Below are 19,663 nucleotides of genomic sequence, written 5' to 3'. Positions count from 1 at the left end.
AACCCCATAACTGTTAGTTTTGGGTTGCCTTTGGAAATTTGTTTTAACACAGTGGTGAAAATCTACAGTAAAGGTAAATAACATCCTGTTCCATATGGAACAGTTGGATTCTGATATGGCAGAAATGAGCAGATTCTGAGCTGCAAGCACACAACTTAAGAGTTCTCTTGGACATTGCCCTTATATTTTAAGAGGCCAAATGCTTAACTTCCCTAAATGACCAGAAGTATTGTTCTTACTTTGACAGGGTATGTGTGTTAAATTGATGAAATTTCTTTGCAGAAATAGAACACAGACTACTAGTTGGGGAATAGTTTGATTGGTTTGTCTGCTGATGGGGATTAGACTTTATACTAATATTTCCTCAGTATTGTTTTTTTAGTGCTCACAGACTGTGATAGGTACCCAAAAGGACTTTGAGCCAGAACTCCTGACATGTCACTCTAGAGGGAAGTCTGCAACCAGCAGGTGTGCAGTGATCTGTATACCACCTCCTTTCACTGGAGCATCTCTGATACAAGTAGATTGAAACCTCTTAGCAAAGAATGATATATCATTAATGCTTTAAGGTACAAAATGCAGAAAGACTCACTTGTTAACTGCAATGATTTTTTGAGGTTTTAAGTTTAAGAACACATTCTGAAATGCTTATATGGTTTTGAGTTGTTGCAGGTATTGTGGGTGGCAGCACAAGCTAAGTGACAGGATCTTAGAAGATAAACAGCTTAGTTTCTCTTTGTGGCCTTGCAAACTATTCCTCCAAAACTTATTGTCCTAGTCCTTGTGAGCCTGATTTCAAAGTCAATGAGCAGTATATATATATACATAAGCATTTTTCTAGAGATGCCACAGTCATGCTTTTCTTATTTCTTGCAACTACCAAAGCTTGAGAGGCATTGTTTATTTGATGTTTTATTTGCACCCACCTTCATTTTCTCAGAACTTTTTCTTTTGTCCATGTTATTGGCGTAATGACCTAATTCACATGACACCGATTTTTCTATTCTTTGAAGAAGAGCTCTGATGTTGGTTATAAATGGGTTCAAAGTTGTATGGCGTTTGCATTATCCAGGAGCTCACTTGAGTCATACAGCTGTGAAAGAGAGGAAGGGTTAGGTAGTCTGGATGGATCAAGCGTGACTCTCAGCTTCCCACTGCCTTTGTTGGCTGTAGAGATTTGTCTGAGACTGTAATTTATCCATACTTCTGGGCACCCAGGTCCAGAATTTTAAAAACAAAACAGTTTATTTATACACCCAAGCCCCACTGACTTTAGTGTGCGCAGATGTTTGATTATGTAAAAATATTAAATGTGTGACACTCTCTAGTCATGTCATGGTGCCGGGGGAGTTCCCATTCTTCTTGTCAGCATTAGAATTTGGGAAATGTTGATTAAATACTAAGGATTTTTAGTTTTTAGACTGGTATAGAAAATATCTTCTTGCATCTGAGGATACAGAAAGTATTGCAGGACTTCAGGTACCCAAATGTATTTTTAAGAGTAGGAGCCTCAGAGGCTATAGTGATGGGCAACAGCATAAAAAAGGCCCAGAAAGAAACCACAAAACCCAACCAAACTAAAATAGTCCAAAAGTTTTTCTTGCTCAAGGATTGTTGCCTGTGTCACAATGATGAATGCTATCGGTTCATTCCTGTTTTTTCCCTGTGTAGATAATGTGAGGCTCTGTAACGCTTGTGGTTGTAAAATCAACTGCGTATTGCCTGTTTAAAAAAAGTGTGGGTGGGGGGAAATAGCTTGTACCCTGTGAATCAAACAAAAAGTGTCTTGACTCTGGCATGCCCTCAGACATTACATCACCACTCAGCCTTTTCTGTTGACATTACACTGGTATAGGAGAGTTTCAGGAATGCACTGCTCACGGTACTGCAAGGCTGCTCCAACTCCCTATAAAGTTACAGCCCTCATTATGTTGAAATCCGTGTTCTAAATAACCCTGGTTAGGGACAAGCCAGCTTTTTGCAGGACAGAATTATTACATGAATGTAACTCTTCCAAAACCAAGGTTAGTTGTGTAGGTGCCAGGGGTCTTGTATGTTTGTATACTGCCTTTGTAAAGAAAGAGAACTTTTCTTCAGTGGTGTTCTTTGTGCCATCTAATTTGAAGGTCATTTATCATGGGAAGTAGTGCTTATCAATGTCTAGGTTTGAGAACTAGCAAGAAGAAAGGGAATTATTCTTTGAGAGAATGTGTCGTAAGTTTCCTGTGCACAGACGACTTCCTAATGAATAGTAGCTTGTTGCAGTCAGCATTTCTTAATATATGAAAAGCATTCAGTGTGCAAATATGTTGCTGTGCTTGGATAAAAAGAAAATTGATGTCTTACTCTGTCTTAAATTTGATTTCTTCCAAGAATTACTGATGAGACTGTATTTTGTTTTTTGCTTTATCTAAATAGCAGATTAAATTCCAGCTATATGCATAATACATACGTATAAGGTTCATACATGAGATTTAGCTAGCAGTGAAATTATTTTTTTTTTCCACATTGTTTTTGGTAATTGACATTGGGAGGCTCATACTGAAAATGTCTCTTCAGAGTCAAGGTCTTGACAGCAGGAGCTATGAGTTTTCTTCTCTTCTGATTGCTTCTTCCCCCATTCCTGGTACATCCTGCCAGCCCCATTTCCTGTCTCCCTTCTCTTCTGCATTCCTATAAGCCCTTGGGGGAGGTTTTTAGACATCTGCACAGCAATACGTAAGCCCAAAAGGACCCATACTGAAACTAAATTCTGGTGGAGTGGAACTCAGACTCAGGAGACTTTGAATTTTGCAGGCTCATATCTCCCTCATAGTACATCACAGGAGATCTGTAGTTTAGTAGCACCTCTCATATGCTCAGATAAACTTGTTGATTTCTTTGTAATGTAATAGAAATATTTTCCCTGCCATAGAAATCCTCAGTAAGGATTTCTAAGTTGCTTTTGTTCATTAATAAAATTAGTTACAGCCTTCCTGCATCACAAAAAGGCAGCTGTAAGAACATTGATGGATTGTTCCCAATGATGCTTCTGTAAGCATTTGAAATTGCCCCACACAGAGTTGGCTGTTTATAAGATTAGGGATTTAGGGAGTGGGAATACAAATTTTTGGCTTTGAAATTTATGTACTAGAAGCAATTTGTATTTCTCCAGTCTGCTGTGTCGCAGCTTTACTTTTTCCAGTTCATGAGATAGGTGTGCTCCTTACTGAGGAACAAAGCTTTTGTTGTTAAAAGCCTTTCGGACGCACCTGTTTGATTCTCAGGCTGAGATGGAAAACTTTAAAGCTCTTTTTTGTGCCAGTTTCAGCCTCTTGAAAAACAGTCCCAGAGAGTACAGGTTAGTATGTAAAGAGTACAGTCTGTCCTGGCTCGTGTGAAAAAAGATGTCTGTTTTCACAGTGTTGTGAGACCTCTTTGATTTTGTTAAATATTTTTTTTAAACCCCATAATTTGTGCTCCAGAATGTATTATAAAGCAGAAGATAAAAGGTTGTGTAGATAGCTTGTAGGCAAATTCTTTTCTTAGCCATAAGTTTTCCAAAACACTTCTCAGAGAGAGCTTCCTCAGTTATGTATCCTCTTACTTTAGGTTTTTCTTCGAAAGACAGGAATAAGAGGTTAGTAGCTTGCACAGGTGACTGCTCATTATTTTGTCATCTCCTGGTTAACTGCCTTGGAGAGAAGAACTTCTCTAATTGCTGACAGGGAGAGCTGCTACAATGGGGGTTGCAGTTCGAGGTACAAACAAGGCATTATGGCCTTGAGGGGACATCCTGTACTTCCCTTGGGCTGTGCTGGCACCCATCTGACCGCTATAGAATCTGGCTGAAATACGTAAATGGCAATACCATATTGAATGACTCATGACAACTTGTATGAGGTTTTACTGCTGTAGCCACTGAATCAGACCACTGCTGTTAGGAGTGCCAGTGTTAGCACAAGACATGTGGGTGGGAACATACCTGCTGTGGAAGTCAGCTGATGATCATTACAGCAGTCTTTCAAGCTGTACTTAGTGAGAATGCTATACTAAAAACCTGAATTCATCAACATAAAGCTACCAGCCTGACAGATCAGGAATTGCAAAGAAATGGAAATACTTGACTAATTCACTGTTGTTTATTTCTTAATTGTTTTGCCCTGTTGTTTCCTTGCTTCTTTGTTTCTTGATGCCTTTTAACTACTGAAAAAGTCTTTTCCTCCTCTGTAGTTGTGTCCTTACCTAGTTTCCCATCCAGTTAGTAGGTACTCTAACAATAGAAAGATGAATTGCAAGCAAATATGTGGGTTTTCTACCTGCAGGAAATGCAGATATCATGAAATTATTATCAAATTGTAAATTATCAGTCATTTTTAAAAATGGGAAAAATAGCAGGGGAAGCTTTTTTTGTAAGGAGGATATGTGGAGCAGTCTTGGCACCACAAACGGTCTAGAAGAAGCTATAAAAAAATTTGATTGTGTTCTGTCAAATACTTTTCATACAAAACATGTAATGTATAACAAGACCTGTGTTCATGGTTGTGGTTTTTATATATTTATATATATATATACATACACATATACACAATCACAGACAAATATGCATGTGTGTATGAGGGGAGCTTTCTTACTTTTTGCTTCTTTTTGTTTATAGCTTGTTTATCCCCCTTAAAATAGTTCCATGAGAAGCAGATTGTCATGATATCATTGGGATTTTGACTTCCCTTTTGGGTTTCCTGATGTTTAGTTTGTAGGATGTATCTATGTATCAAAACTGCTTTGTTTTCAGTGGCTACTTACAGAGTATCTCTCTCCCCTATGTGTGACAGCTGCCCTTTTGTAAAATATTATTTCTGGACAGTCCATAATTCTGGAATCTTCAGGTCCTCTGTCAAATTTGAAATTACACTTAGAAATTCTTTGAGACAGAGAGCTGCCACAAAGAATAAAATGGCATAAGACCTGTTTACTTAGGAAACCTTTCCTCCTTGGATAAATACACAGTTTTTATATTCTTCATGTAAATGGATTCCTTTTCACAGCTGATTGCTGTGAATTCCAATCTCTTTTAGACAAACAATATTTTTCAGACTTCAGTGATGCTTCATGTCAAACTGTGGTTTCCTCAATGTCTATGAGTGCATATTCCACCACAGAAGGGATGTGCAAGTCTCAAGAGGAATTAAGACTTGAGACTAGCAGACTGCCCCAAACCAGTTTCTTTATCTGTTGTCGTAGGAAAAGAACCAGAAGTCTACACCCCACCCATGAATTATGTTACAGGTAAAATAGAGGGCCTGTACATCCTGTCTCTTAAAGGACATGTGCAAAGCACCAGTGTAACTTTCAAATTTGGATGCCTCTGTGCTTCTTTCCTAGCATGTGGGTTTTGCATTACTTGAAGAAGCTAAGGTACAGCTCACTAAAACCCTGAGAAAAATTCTGTCTGCTCTGGTCTTTTCTGCCCCAAGTTTCATTGGCCCCTCTGCAGAAAGGGCAGACATGCCCAAGTGAGTGGGAATTGCGATTTAAAAAGTTTAGTCTCTTTCAAAGCTGTAAACAGCAGCATGAAATTCAAATCTGACAAGCATTTTCCTGCCAGTAGCTTAGCAGTACTCACTTTTTAATGTTTATCATTTCTGTGCCTTTACCTGTCGCTTGTGCATGCATTTATAATTACACCATGATGGTGCTTCTCTATTTGTGCATTTAAGACAAAGTCTCCTACATTCTTCTTGTTCTCCCCTACATTAGTTGGGTTATTCAAGAGACTTGCTGATACTTTTGGAAACACAATCCTTGTCTGCTAGTCCCTTATCTAGGGCCAAAAGCTCAAAAATCTCTCTGATGTAGATCATAAGCAAAAGGACATTTTATAGGAGCAGGAAATGGGGATATTGAAAACTAAAATAAGGTGCAATTTAGGTAAAATTTTATTGAAATAATCCATATTCAGTAGCACCTGAGGAAATGCAGCTTGTGGGATTTTGAAAGCCTTCAAACTGGCAGTGGTAAGAACAAAAAATAAATTCCCTAGAGTGGTAGTACTCTGCAAAATGCAATGCTAATGCTACTGTTACGAGACTATAGCAGCAGATTAGATCTTCATTTATTTATATCAACTGCTGTAATTTCCTTGGGGAGAGAGAAAATGAGAAGAGTTACAGTGAAATGAGTGGGGAGTGCTAGTCCAATGTAATTCTTTCAGAATCCTGATGGTGTTTCATTTTAAGCATTTTATGCGTACTTGAAACTCAGACTGAATTGGTGTTTTCTCCCAGGAGCAGACTCTAACCACGCCTGAGAGTTTTCTTCCTTCTAAGGCAAACTTCTGAATCAGCAGCTCATAGTCATCTGGAAGCCTTTTCCTGTCATTGTTGCTAACAGCTAGGCATAGAAGCTGACTCTGCCCTTCTAAAAAACCTCCAGTATTAACAGCAAGTGTTTTTTCTGTCTAATCTTGTGTTAATGTGAATACTGTAAATGTTGATTTCTGAAGTCCTGGTCAGATACAGCAGCAAAAATGCAGACAATGAAACAGGTGGGTTTAATATTGGTCTGTTCCCCCCAGACATCTGAGCTCCTCATGCAGGGTCTGGTCTGATTCCTAATTCAGCACTTCAGTGGTTCTTGAGGTTATGTTCAGCTTGAGTTTGGCTTTGGGAGGAGGGTGGAAGGAGGACAGTGCTTGATGTCTTAGCTATTTAGTTGTCTCTGTGAATGCACATGTTTTTGCCTCCCCCTGGCTTACCTCTGTGATTTGATTATCTGTGTTTTTGTTCTTTGAGTGAATAGAAGGTACTCTGCTAGGAATTACATTTCCAGCATCCCCTCAGGACCAAAAATCCTTGTTCACAATTAAAGTGGTGTCTAACCATATGCAGGATGACATTCTTTCATCTACTCTTCCCCAAGCCCTTCTACTTTTTCCCTTTCTTTTCCTTCCTTTTAAAAATTCTACTCCATTCTCTCAGGATTTGAGCCTTATTAACTAGAGTTTGGTGAACTTAACAGTAATTGCTTCTTTGACTTTTCTAGTAGTAGGGAGTGACTTTTTAATTTTCTTAATCCTTATTCTCCAACTATGAACTAGTGAGGAGAATATTGGCTTCTTGTTTTATTAGTAATTAATACATCAAAGAAAAATTTTCACAGATGGTCATGTAAATGTCTTAGTAACATCAGTCCAGCTGTGCTCTCTAGAGGCCTTAGGTTCTGATTGTCTTGTGCAGAGAGTACTAATTGGAATTGAGGGGTTTTTTCCAAATGTGACATCAGGTGTGTTTCTGACTTTGGCAGCTTGGGTGTCCATTCTTGAAGCTTCATGTGGCGCACTGTTCTTGCAATGGCTACAGTCATGAGATGGTTCTGGCAATCTCTTGGTCTTGGCCAGAAAAGCCACTTTCTACTTGTCAGACCCATATCACCTAGTGTTACAGAAAAAACCGAAAGGAATGCATTTGGGGATTCAATTATCTATTGTGAGAACAGCCAGGAAAACATGTACCCCAGAGGTATCCTTACTGGGAAAGAGAGCGGAAAACAATGCTGACTGCTACAGTGGTGGCAGTGTAATGGCAGAGATGCAAAATACTTGGATATGTTGTGGAATATGATCAAATTCTGGTGATTATTGGCAGATTTAACCATCAAAATAAAATTTAATTTTATATAAAAAGTTCACAACTCACAGCCCACTGCTTACAACATCAAACTTGTGTACATGACTTTAACAGTTAATGTTTTGGCATTTACTAATGGCGGTCTTGTGTCAAGATTAAAGCCATAAGTACTTTTTCAGCTCAGATCCCGAGCTGAGCTTGTTCTGTGACTGGACATAATTGCATTGCAGATGTTTAATTCATTCCTACTTATTTTCTCCTAATTCACTCCAGAATACTTTAGCCAAGTGTGTTTGATCAGTGCAAATGTCATTAGGCTTGAAAATGATAATGAAGTGAAGGACTTCACAGTCCTTTTAAGTTGGTAGGATTGGATTAAATCTCTGGCATTGGAGATACTCCAGAGCCATCTGGACACAGTCCTGGGAAGTCAGCTCCTAAGTGGCCCTGCTTGAGTAGGTGGATTGGACCAGATGACCTCTAAAGGTCCCTTACAGCCTCAGCCATTCTATGATTCTGTGAACCATTTTAAGGTACTTTGTCAGTTTCTTCCATTAAATTCCCCAAATTGTGATCACTTTAATTTTTGCAAGTCCATGTACTGAACTGCAGATCCTGTCTCTGTGGCCTAAGTTTGTCTTCTCATTAGTGTTTTCATGAAGCTGTGATGTCTGATGGAGTGTAAAGGTTTCGGGTGGGCATTTTCCTGACACTATCCACTTCTCCCCTCCTCCTTTCTCTCCACCCTGTAACCCAAAGCCCAATCCCAATCCACCAAGACAATTATTTCCCTTTTTATTTTGGCAATCTTTGAAGAAAATCAGTCAGAAGAGAGCTCTGGAGATCACCCAACTTAAGATGCTTCCCAGAGCAGAACATCTTCAAAGTCAGATCAGATTGCTCAGGGAACTGTTCAGGTAAATTTTGGATTTGCAAGAGTGGAGATTCCACTGTGTTGGGGCTGTGTTGCAGTGTTTGTTACGCTCCTGAACATGCTGTTCCTTTGTGCTTAGCTGGAATTTCCCTTGCTGCGACTTGTGACTGTTGCTTCCTGGGTATCCACTGCATGCCTCTGAGAAGAGTCTGTCCCTGGCTGCTCAGTATTCCTTTGAAGAGGGGGAAACTGTTGAGGTCCACTCTATCCCTTCCCTTTCTCTTCTTCTGGCTAAACGAGACCAGTTCCCTTAGGTTTTCCTTGCAGGTCATGGGCCTTCAGCTGCAGCAGCCCTTCTTGTCCACTCTGTCTGATCTGTTAGTGTCACTCTTGTATTGGGGGACCCAAGCCAGACACAATACCCCAGGCGTGGCTTCAAAAATGCCATGTAAGGGAAATAATCACTTGTCTTGACCTCCTGTTTACACTCCTGACAGTGCATCAAGTTGCTATTACTACACATCACTGCAAGGGCACTCTAAATTTTGCTGTCTCCAAAGCAAGACAGAGTATACTGGGGTCAATGGTCTTTGCAGGTAGTATTTTGCACCATGGGCAGTGATACATGAGATTTCCTGCACAATTGACCATTGAGTCTTACAGGATACACAGAAGGTTCCTCTGCAAATAATTTTGGGAGCAGGTTTGAAGAGTCTCATGGACACTCCATTCCTGGCACGTAAATAACATGTTTCTTCTGTCCTGTGTGCCTCATGCAGGATATCTGAAATCTGTCACTTTGGGGCCCTGTCATTGTTGGTTTGTGATATGTGGGGGGGGGGGGGAGGGGGTGCATGGTCATAAATTCAAGATACTGACTTTTCTAGGCATTTTAGTTACAAGTCTGTTTTTAGTCATGTGTCCTTGGCAAACTAGTTGCTGCTTCAACAACACAATTTGGTAATAAATAGTAACAGCTGGGAACATCTCTATATAAATAAAACTTCTCTTTCCATGTAGCATTTTTTTAACAAAACATTAGAGGTGCTTTCTTTCTAATTGCTGGGATGTTTCCTATATGAGCCCTAATCTGTGGAGTTTTGGCACAGTGGCTCAGCCTGCTGTGGGCTAACATTTATGAGCAGTCAAATGAAAGGGGAAGCACATATTCCTGGCACCATCAGGTCAGTTTGGAAGGTAAATTGCCTAAGTGCTTGAACATGTTGGCTTGTAGAAATAACTTTCTGGCTTGGAAAGTATGGGTTTATGAGTGATGCTGAACTAGTGTGCACAGGCTTTTAAAGGAGCTTTTGTTTGATCAGTGCTTCTTACCTGTCAGAAAATGAGCAGAATTGCATTCATAAGGGCTTACTCACATCCTGCATTCTTAAAAATGAGGGAAAAAAAGAATGGTTGGATTATGATGGCAGGAAACCAGAGAAGGTATTTTAGTGGGTCGTTATTGCATTTTTGTGACAGGAAAGATCCAAACACTGCACTAATGTAATTAGCATTGCAAACAGAATATATGCAAATTTATAGCCACTTTTTCTGTGATAGTGTATATTTTTTGTTTATTTGCTTCTCAGTCCTGTGTTATTCCAGAACTTGTCTCCCCACTGCTTGATGTTACTGTGCCTGATGATTTTATGTATGCCTGGAGAATGAAAGGCAGAAACCAGTTATATTTGAGCCAAGCAAAACAGAATTTGTCTCTCATCAAAGGTTAGAAAAGGGACAAACTGGCTCCATTGCTTTCTTTTTCTCCCTTTCCCCTAACCTAACAATAATAATAAAGTGAAAAACCCAGCTTCTTGACTGTATTGATTAAACTGCAGCCTAATGTCAGTTGAGGGATAGAGATTTACACTGTCCACACCAGTATAACTGGAACTGGAATCTGCCATTGGTTCCAGTACATGTCATTTAATCTCTAATTTGGGAGAGAAATGAACTGTACTCCCTGTCATTTATTGGAGAATAAGTGCTTGGAGGCAAGGCGCAGTTTGTGGCCTCTCCAAACTGAGAGGCATAAGCTTTTTGCCACATCAAATGTCACCTGTCATTCCAGTGTCTGCTTGTAGCATATTAAGCTACTTTAAATTGCATATTGCCTGAAGTTCTGCACAATAAAGAGATTGTTTATCATTTGTGCACTGTTGAAAAAGGGCAGCCTTCCATCTCTTCAGAGTAACTATGAGCAGGAAAAAAATGAAACGTGTCATAAATGTGCGGGGGGAAGGAGGTTTAAACAATTTGAGATTTGCTGACAGTGAATGTTTAGCTTTGGTTTTTATTTGGTGTTCAAGATTATTCTCAGTGACTGACTTTTGATGGTCTTGGTAGACATGTCTGGCTTGATGAGTTATGGACGTGGTAGCTCTCTTCTTAGGTAGGTGTTTAATGGAGTTTTCCTTGGTAGTACAGGAGATGAGAAAAAGCGATGAAAGGCTTCAACATCAAAAAAGACCAGAGTTGCAAGCTGCAAAATAGAGAGTGTGATCTAGATCTAGACATGCTTATATTAAAGCCAACCAAAATTCATAGCCTTATTTAGCAAAGCAAACATACACTTTGGGCAGTAGGCATTAGATACATGAAATATGCTTTTCAATTTTGGTCCATTTATACAAGCAACATTTTCGTGCTGGTACTTAATCCCCATTTAAATGTAAATTGATCAGTGAGGTGCAAAGAATGATGCAAATTATCCTTTCTCATTTTTGGTTTGGAGGAAGTAGATCAATAGTAAAATAGCATAATTCAGGTGATACTTTGTGGTAAATGGCTTTTATTTTTATTCTTAACAGTATATCCTTTCGGGCTCTGATGACTTCAATTTGTATATGTGGAGGATTCCTCCAGATCCAGAAGCAGGTAAGTGTTGTTGTTGTTTTAGATGGGGAAGGAAGAGTGGGGGGCAGGTATCTGACAAATACTAGATTGGTATTTCAAAAAAATTGCTCTTCTCACTCACACTGTGAATCTAGAGGAAAGCTGGATAGGGAGAGTTTACAAATGCTTGATCCAGTGTCTGGATAACAGTGGGCAATGCCATTTGAATGTTTTATCATAATGATTTTCTATTTTTTTCCCTTCCTTCCATAATAAAGCTTGCAGCATAAAATGGTGCTGTGTTCACAGGGTGCTCCTTACAGCTCCAGTGCATTGACCTCTTTTCCCGTCTCCTTCCTCTAACACCAAAATCCTCCCACTGATTTCCAGTGCAGAGGAGTTCTGCTTTTTTACTTTCTGGGTGGAGGAGCACTATCAGCTGGTGGAAATGGCCACTTTTGACTAATTTCTGAGCCATTCCCATGCTGGGGCAGACATGGTAAGCAAATAGCAGTAGCACAGCTCTGTATGAAAGTACAGGAGAGGGATGTGAAAGAAAAACAGCAGTGTGGGGGCAATGTAACAACAGTATTGGGAATGCCACTGTTGGTCAGTGTCTAATTTGATGTGGTCTAGTAGGGTGTAGGGTTTGGCACGATTACACTCTAAGCCATAGAATGTCAGCATCTCTGTTCTGTGGAAAGAAATGACTGCACTTCTAGAAGGGCGTTAAATTTTAGTTGACAGAGTCAAGACTTTCAAAACTGTACTAGTGTTTTCATTTTTAGTGGCTCTGGCTCTTTAAACTGTACATCTTAGTGATATTAAGTACAACTGAGGGCTATCCTGTGGTCTCAGATGCTTTAGCAATAGTGAGAAAAAATTACAAGCTCTGTTAGAGGTAAAATGAAAATATTTTGTTTCATTTTCAAAGGTTGTTAATAACAGCTATATAATCCACAGCTGAGAGGATGAATAGCCTTTGGTTAATGGCAGGGTTTTGAGGAAAATTACGTCCTAATATTGGGGGTTTTGCTTAGTTAACCAGCATTTCATGTTGCAGTCCACAAGTCCTGAAGATGGTCCTGCTAAATACCAGTAACTTGGCCTTCTATCTTTGTATAGAGTTTATCGAGATATCTCCCTGCTTTTCTTTTTATTTGTGTGATTTTCTTTTACATTTGACACTGGTTTACTACTACTTACAGATTGTACCTCTTCGCTAAAAGAAAGATTACATACATTAAAATTAGTTATTTATGTTCAAGTTTTACTGTGTGGATTGTAGAATTATGTTTTTTGCATGTATCACTATACTATCCTGACTTCCTTTGTAAATTCTGATTTGAGATTTTGTGTTTATATGGCTGTAATGCTCTTGTAAACTTTTTTCCCAGACAGCTGCATGTGACAAACTTTTATCTAGGACTTTTGCACAAGGAGTCATAGCTAGCACTTGTTGCACCTGTAAGCAAAATAATCTACTTCAGAGTAGTTGTTAAGGATGCCCCTCTGTAAAAGACACATGCTTGCAAAAAAGTTGCTATATACAACTAGATGATACAATTTAATCAAACAAATTTACAATTTAATTTGTGATTTACCACAAAAAATTGTCATATCTGTTTTGGTCAGGTTTCTTGTCTCTGGTTCTTGTAACTTCAGGAAGGGTGTCAGTACCCTTGCAACATTTCAGTTACAAAATTAATTACTTAATATCAATTGCCTTCAGTGGTTGCTTAACGAATCAGAAGATCCAGGAGTAGGAACGTGTATGTCTTAATGTCTTGTAACTTGAGGAGTTCTCTTTTTGAAATATTTTACCAAAATTCACAAGCTTTGTTTTGTTAGACCTAAAGATCCACTTCTGTGGCAAATAACTAATTGGGCATCCAGATCACCTGTGAGAGGCTTATTGAAGCTTTTCTTTTCTTCATTCATCTCTTCTTGAAGGGTTGTGCCTGTTTTGAATGTGATGAAATGTTCTTTGTTAAATCTCATCCGGCTGTTCAGAATAATTGTCAGAGAGAGATGTTGCTGTGCTTCCTTCTTGGAGAAATAGTCTTGCCATAGGGATGTAGAGACTTCGGAAAACTTTTGCTTCAGTGGAAAACTCCTTGTTCTTATGTTTTAGCTGAAATAGGAGTGCCTTTGCATTCGTGATCTGAGAGAGTGGAATGTGGTCTTTCACTTAAAATAGTGTACAAACTAGACAGGATGATGTAATGTCCTGTGCCGTTGGTTGGTATTTTAAATAAACATATCTCTCTAACTGATTTCTGCCTTCCGGTTGAACTCAGACATTGTGTTGCTATAAATATTTTTGATACAGCTCCCTTAAATTGTATCAGTTATTTGAAAATAGGGAAAATTTTTGCAAGCTTATATCTTTTTGAACAGCTTCATCCTTAACGACAGTTCTGAAATTATTTTGTTTCAGTATAGGTGCACCAACTACTGGTTATCCAATGGTTAGCAACATTAGTGAACAAAAAAGATGAAGAAGAGTGTGAAGGAACACACCAGTCAGACAATTGCAAACATATTTCAAGTTGGAGAAATGTAGTTGCCTGTACTGGTATTTTGCCAGGAGAATAGAACAAATTCTACTGGGTTTTTTTTTCAAACAGTCGTAGTTTAGACGTGTCCTTCCAGTGAGCTGCATAAAATCATTCCCATAATCAGCTGGAAACTGCAAGCAGCTTTGTTTGGTCCAATAATTAGGCAGGGTTTTTGCCCCCTTTGGGGCAGGGAGGTATGTGAAAAAAGGTATTTCCTAAATTGCTTAGGAAGCTATTCTGTTGATGAGTTTTACTGACTGTCTCCCTCTGTAGTCTTAGATTATTCTGAATGGGTTGGGATTTCCTATGCCAGAAGGTTGGTTGCTTTTTTACCACCTTTTGTGGTTTCTTAAAGATGGAATAGTTTGCTCATTTTTCCACTTTCTTCTCCATCCAAGTATTATCCAGCTTTCCACTGTGCTTCAGAAGTAATTGCCAAATGTTTCATGAATTTGTTGGCCAGTTTCTCTTTTAAAGTAATCCATGAAAGTATCACAGTTTTCTTCAGAAGCAGCTTCTAGCAAAGTTAATACATAAGTTTGGCAGAAGAAAAGCAGTCCTGAGTTTCCACAGCTTTTACTTGACTCCAAGGCAAGCTGGAAGTGAGAAGAGACATCAGTCCCGCATGACTTGCCCAGCAAGCCTGTTAACGTATAAGCACTTTAGACATTATTAAACCTAGCACCAATAAACATGGTCTATTAGCTGGTAAAAAAAACCTTGACATTTCTTGTGGAGCAATAGAGGGTTTAGTAGACCAAAAGTTTTCAAAATGTAATTTACGTTCCTTGCTCACTACTCTGAATCATCTATGCAACTCTTGTTTTTGAAATATTGCTTAAAGCTGCTGTATTTATTTGTGATTGAGAAGACAGTTGGGGATCCTTCAGTTCATGTGAGCAGGCTGTCACCAAGTTCTGGAAAACTTTACTAAATCAGAACAGCAAACTGCATTTCAGAACTTATTTTAATTCTGTCTTTGACTGTAACTGGAAGCAAGAAAGGGCCCATCATTGTGGTTCAGTTACTAAACTAATTGCACAAATTTCCAGCAGAACTGATGCAATTTATCTTCCTTTTTCCTCCTCCTTGGTCTTTGTAAATGCCAACACTTCTTCAAGACTTGAAGAATTCAGCAACAGATCTTTTCACAATACTTGAACAAGGCTATCTCATTAGAGACAGCTTGTAGTTTAAGTTCTCAAAGTTCTAGGCTGATAAATGAAGATGAATAAAAAATTATTAAGTGTTTCTTAATGTCTTTAGCTATTTTTGAGGTATTTTATATATGAATACATATGCATATATGCATACAAGTTGGGTTGGGGCACGGGAAAGCCATCTGACCCAATGGGGAGCATGCTCTGGAAGGTTTGTATTTTTCTTAAAAATTTATTTTTCTGAGGTGTGGTCTTGGGATCTAAACTGTTTCACTTTTAGGACTGTAGTTAGTCTCTTTCTTCAGGTCAGGCAGTGTTGACCATAGTGTGCTATGGAACAGTTGTTTGATTAACACAGCAAGTATGTGCTTGGGCCCAGTAGAAAATGTTCTTGTATTCGGTGGAATTGGGGCTGGTTTCCATGTCACATGGATTGCAATGATGCCATGGACCTGTGGAATGTACTGGCCAAATGGCATCTATCAGAAAACAAGGCAGTGTTGGGTGCTTTGCAGTGCTGTAGACAAGAGGAAGAAGATTCAGCATCCACGAGTGTTTCTCTCACCAGCCTTGGTATATTTAATATCTAATTCAGGAACAGAGAGCTGAAGATAACACTGAGCTCTGGGACAGGCAGGAGGAGCTTTAGTCCCTAGCAACTGGCCATCTAATTGTACCAAAGCTCCTTTCTCTCTGTTGTATTGAAAATGTTTGCAGCCACCAGTGCAAAAGAAATGCACAGCCAAGCAGTTTTCACACTTCCATTAAAAAAAACCAAAACCAACCACAAAAAAGCAAACAAAAATCCCCAAGCAAACAGCTATCGGTTGTGAGATAATTTCACTTACTTTATATCTGTTATGTTCCAAAAGCATAGTTGTTGTTGGTAATTTGCATGGTTCCAATAACACTGTGAAACCCATTGCAACTTATGCAATTAAGCACACGAAAAAAAGCAGTGTCTCTCAGACCAGGATGGGGAACAGAGTGGAAAGGGTGTGCCAAAGTTTATTTCTATAGTAATTTTGTCTTAGCTGTCATATTGTTGTTCAGCTATACTGGTGATAACAACAGTGGTAGGGCTGGTATAGAGAAGGTGTATGGCAGATATTTAGAAGCAACAAAACAAGGGAGAAAATTTACATCCAAAAATAGCCACTACTACTACGGTTTTCTGCATAGTGTTTAAATGTTTAAAATATTACTTTTCTCTGTGGCTTTTGGAACCTCTGCAGAGGTACAAGACCACTATGGGGCTGGTTCTAGGTATAGGCCAGGCAAAGGAGTTGATTGTCTGGAAGAGCATGTTGTCTGAGGCAGAGGCTTCTACCTTAGTTGACTGCCCCCTGTGCTTTCACTCAAGCTCTGCAAGGCCCTGCTGATCCTTTCACCTCGCCTGGAAACTGGAGGGGGTATTCAAAGGTGTCAAAGGAAGCAGTCTGCAAATGGAGTTGGAGCTGCTTTCTTATGGGGGGACACTTGGTGCTTCCAATGTCTCCTTTTACCATGCTAGGAGGAGAAAAGATCTTGGCCACCCCTTCCTATTCTCACCCCATATTTGATGTGACCTAAGTCAGTTTTGCTTGTGCTGCTGAGAAACCTTTAGTAAGTCTGGCTGCTGCCTGAGCTGGAGTCAGATTCCTGATCCCAGAAGAAGGTACGCTGCAGGACCCTGTGCTCTCAGGGCAAAAGTGCTTGTGTTTAAATCTAGCTTCTCTGCAGGTGTGTCTCTGAGTAGCAAAGCCATCTACTGGCATTCATTGTATGAAACAAATACAGGTGTGTGAGTGACCAAAGAGAGACCTTTAAGGTGTCTAAACATAATATGCTGCACTGAAGGCAGAGGCCCTATATGCTATGCATATTTGCTTGTATTGTACTGTGCGTTTGCTTTCCAAACAATGGTATATCTCTTTGTTAGCACATCATGATCTCATAGGATTCAAATGCAAAGTAGTGGCCTACAGTCTAAATGTGCCCTGGGTTATTATTAATGAAAACTAAATTAATTTTAAATGAGCTACTACTGTAGTGCCAAATACTGCAGTGGAATGGTATGCTATGGCACACTGGCAGCAGCTGCAAATATCTGGTTCTTCTCAGGAGTTTTCAGCACTTTGAGTAATTCACAAGGCTTGTATGAAGTTATGCTTTAGTCTGTGGAACGTCTTTCTACCTTATATGAACAAACAGTGGGATTTCTTTTCCAGTGTCCTAGATAGAAAAGACTTCTTAATGAGGTCATTTAATTCCTCTGTTACAGAGCCAGTGGAGGATAGTTCCTTATCCCAACAAGTTCTCTGGCATTTTGACGGGTTTTTTTAATGTTTGGAACAATTCAGCTTCCATTAGTATGGACACTGTTCTACATTCTTACAGGATTTCTGCACTAGAGCACTTTTCCCAGTAATCTATCACTTTTGCTTTTTCTTTATCCTTCAAATAATTCATTCTGGGTTTGTCTAAACGTTGCTTCTTGCTGTAGAACTCATGCAGGGGAAGTCAGATTGATGTCTAAATCACTCCCCTTTGTTACAATTTACTAGAGTTTTTTAAATGTATCGGGATGTACCATTCAGCTTGTTTGCAATATGTCAGATCATTCACATAAATATTTACAAAACCACATAACTAAGAAGTAGTTCATTAGCCTAACATTTGAAACACAAATTAATAAAGCAAACCAAGAAGAAATCACTTTGGCAACTTAGTAGACATCAACTACTTCAAAACATTGTATTATTCCTTCCTCTGTACAGGAGCCTGTAAAGAGGGCTTGTGTTGCCAAGGTATTCTTGTCAAACATAAATGGGAAATCTGTGTTAAAATGTGCACATTAGATTCAGCCTTTTATTTCTTTCAGATGGTCAAATATCATAGTAGGGTATTACTTAGAGGATTTTTGGAGATTTTATACTGCTCTTCTTTGGAACACTTATTTGCAGGGTACAAATTAAGAGTGATTTTCTTGACATTTCACTTTGAGTATCAAATAAAAGCAGACCAAAAAAACCCATTGAAGCACAGCTAGAACACTAAACCACTACTCAGGACTGTCTCTAAACATGGCAATTTTTGGGTAGTATTGCAAAACCAGCTAGATATCCATCTCTTCCCTCCAGTACTTAGAGGTTATAAAATGATAAACCTACTAAAATAGGCATAAGTCAGCCGCTGAAGACTCGAAAATTTATTTTTTTATATATTATTAATAACAGATATGTAAACTAATGGCCTCTGCATGAGCACTGCTTAGACTTGTGGGAGCTAGCTAAGGATATAAAAGCTGCCATGCTAAAAGAGTTGAAGTACCCATTCATGCCACTAAATTTAAAAGCAAACAAGTAACACCCCCTTCCCCTAAAAAACCCCAAACCGCAAAAGCAAAATTTGAGTGGTCTTAGGAGAGCAGACGTCAATTCTGCTGAAATAATACAAAAAAAAATACCATTTCAAGGGAAGGCAGCAAAAAGAAATGGAATTTATTACATGGAAAAAAGGAAGATAGCATCAGGAATTTGAGCAGTTTATGGCTAGTCTCCACTTAAGGTACAGATGCACCTTTTTTTTTGCCAGCAGACATAAGCAAACTTACCTCACACTCTGAGACGGCTAAAGGCTGTAGAGCTGCAGCTAAGCCTCTGCTGAGAGACCAGGGGGATTCCAGACAAGTCTGGACACATGCAGATTTCTGCCATGCAGATACTAATGTAATATGATGACAGCTGTGGTGGGCCACCATAAAATAGAGGGACTGCTTTCAAAATAAGGATGTAGAAGGGTTTCCATTAAGAGCTTACTTAGAGGTGTCACTTAAACATATAGGAGTTGGCAGACTAAAACTGCATCAAGCAAGGAGTTGCCCAAAAATGGGGTTCTGGGACAGTCTGTTATATTTGACACAGATTATCACTTCTTGCTTTAAATTATTAAAACCTCCCATATTAAAACCTTACCATTGGTAAAATCTGACTGCTAAGATTTGTACTTCTCCTGTGGCAATTTCATGTAATTGGGCAGTTCTTCTAAGGAGCCTTGTAGGGAAGTTCACCTTCATTTTAAGAGAAGAGAAGTATGTTCTATTACTGTACTTCCTCTGAATTTACTGTTAGCTTCTTAAAAGGAGTTCAGGGAACTTCAATATTAAATCAGAAACCTTTGGAGTTCCTTCACAGAATTATAAAATCATAGAATCATAGAATGGGTTGGGTTGGAAGGGACTTTTAAATACAGTTCCAACCCCTCTTCCAAAGGCAGGGACACCTTCCATGAGATCAGCTTGCTGAAAGCCCCATCCAACCCAGCCTTGAATACTTCCAGGGATGGGGCAACCACAACTTCTCTCGGCAACCTGTTCCAGCATCTCATTACTCTCATTTGAAAAAAAGCCTTCCTTATATCCAATATAACCCTACACTCTTTCAGCTTAAAATTGTTGCCCCTTCTTCTGTCACCGCAGGCCTTGGTAAAAATCATCTGTCCTTCTTATAAGGCCCCTTTATTGAAAGGCTGCAATAAGTTCTCCCTGGAGCCTTCTTTTGTCCCAGCTGAATAACCCCAACTCTCTCAGCTGTTCTTGTAGGAGAGGTATTCCTTCACTCTGATTATTTTTGTGGCCCTCCTCTGGAC

At 39.2% G+C, this 19,663-nt stretch overlaps 1 protein-coding gene across 2 annotated transcripts in view; it reads left to right on the top strand.

Moving 5' to 3' along the window:
- DCAF5 (DDB1 and CUL4 associated factor 5) overlaps window positions 1-19,663 on the top strand; it is a 70,900-nt gene that overhangs the window by 40,013 nt on the left and 11,224 nt on the right. For both annotated transcript variants that reach the window (XM_032112325.1, XM_032112326.1), the window contains exon 7: window positions 11,289-11,355. In XM_032112325.1, the coding sequence (XP_031968216.1) occupies window positions 11,289-11,355 (67 nt within the window). The remainder of the gene's footprint in view (window positions 1-11,288; window positions 11,356-19,663) is intronic.

The sequence above is a fragment of the Corvus moneduloides genome, chromosome 6 (assembly GCF_009650955.1).
Source record: "Corvus moneduloides isolate bCorMon1 chromosome 6, bCorMon1.pri, whole genome shotgun sequence".
Lineage (NCBI taxonomy): Eukaryota > Metazoa > Chordata > Aves > Passeriformes > Corvidae > Corvus > Corvus moneduloides.
Note: the sequence above shows the minus strand (reverse complement) of the source record. Positions and strands in the feature narration are given on the sequence as shown.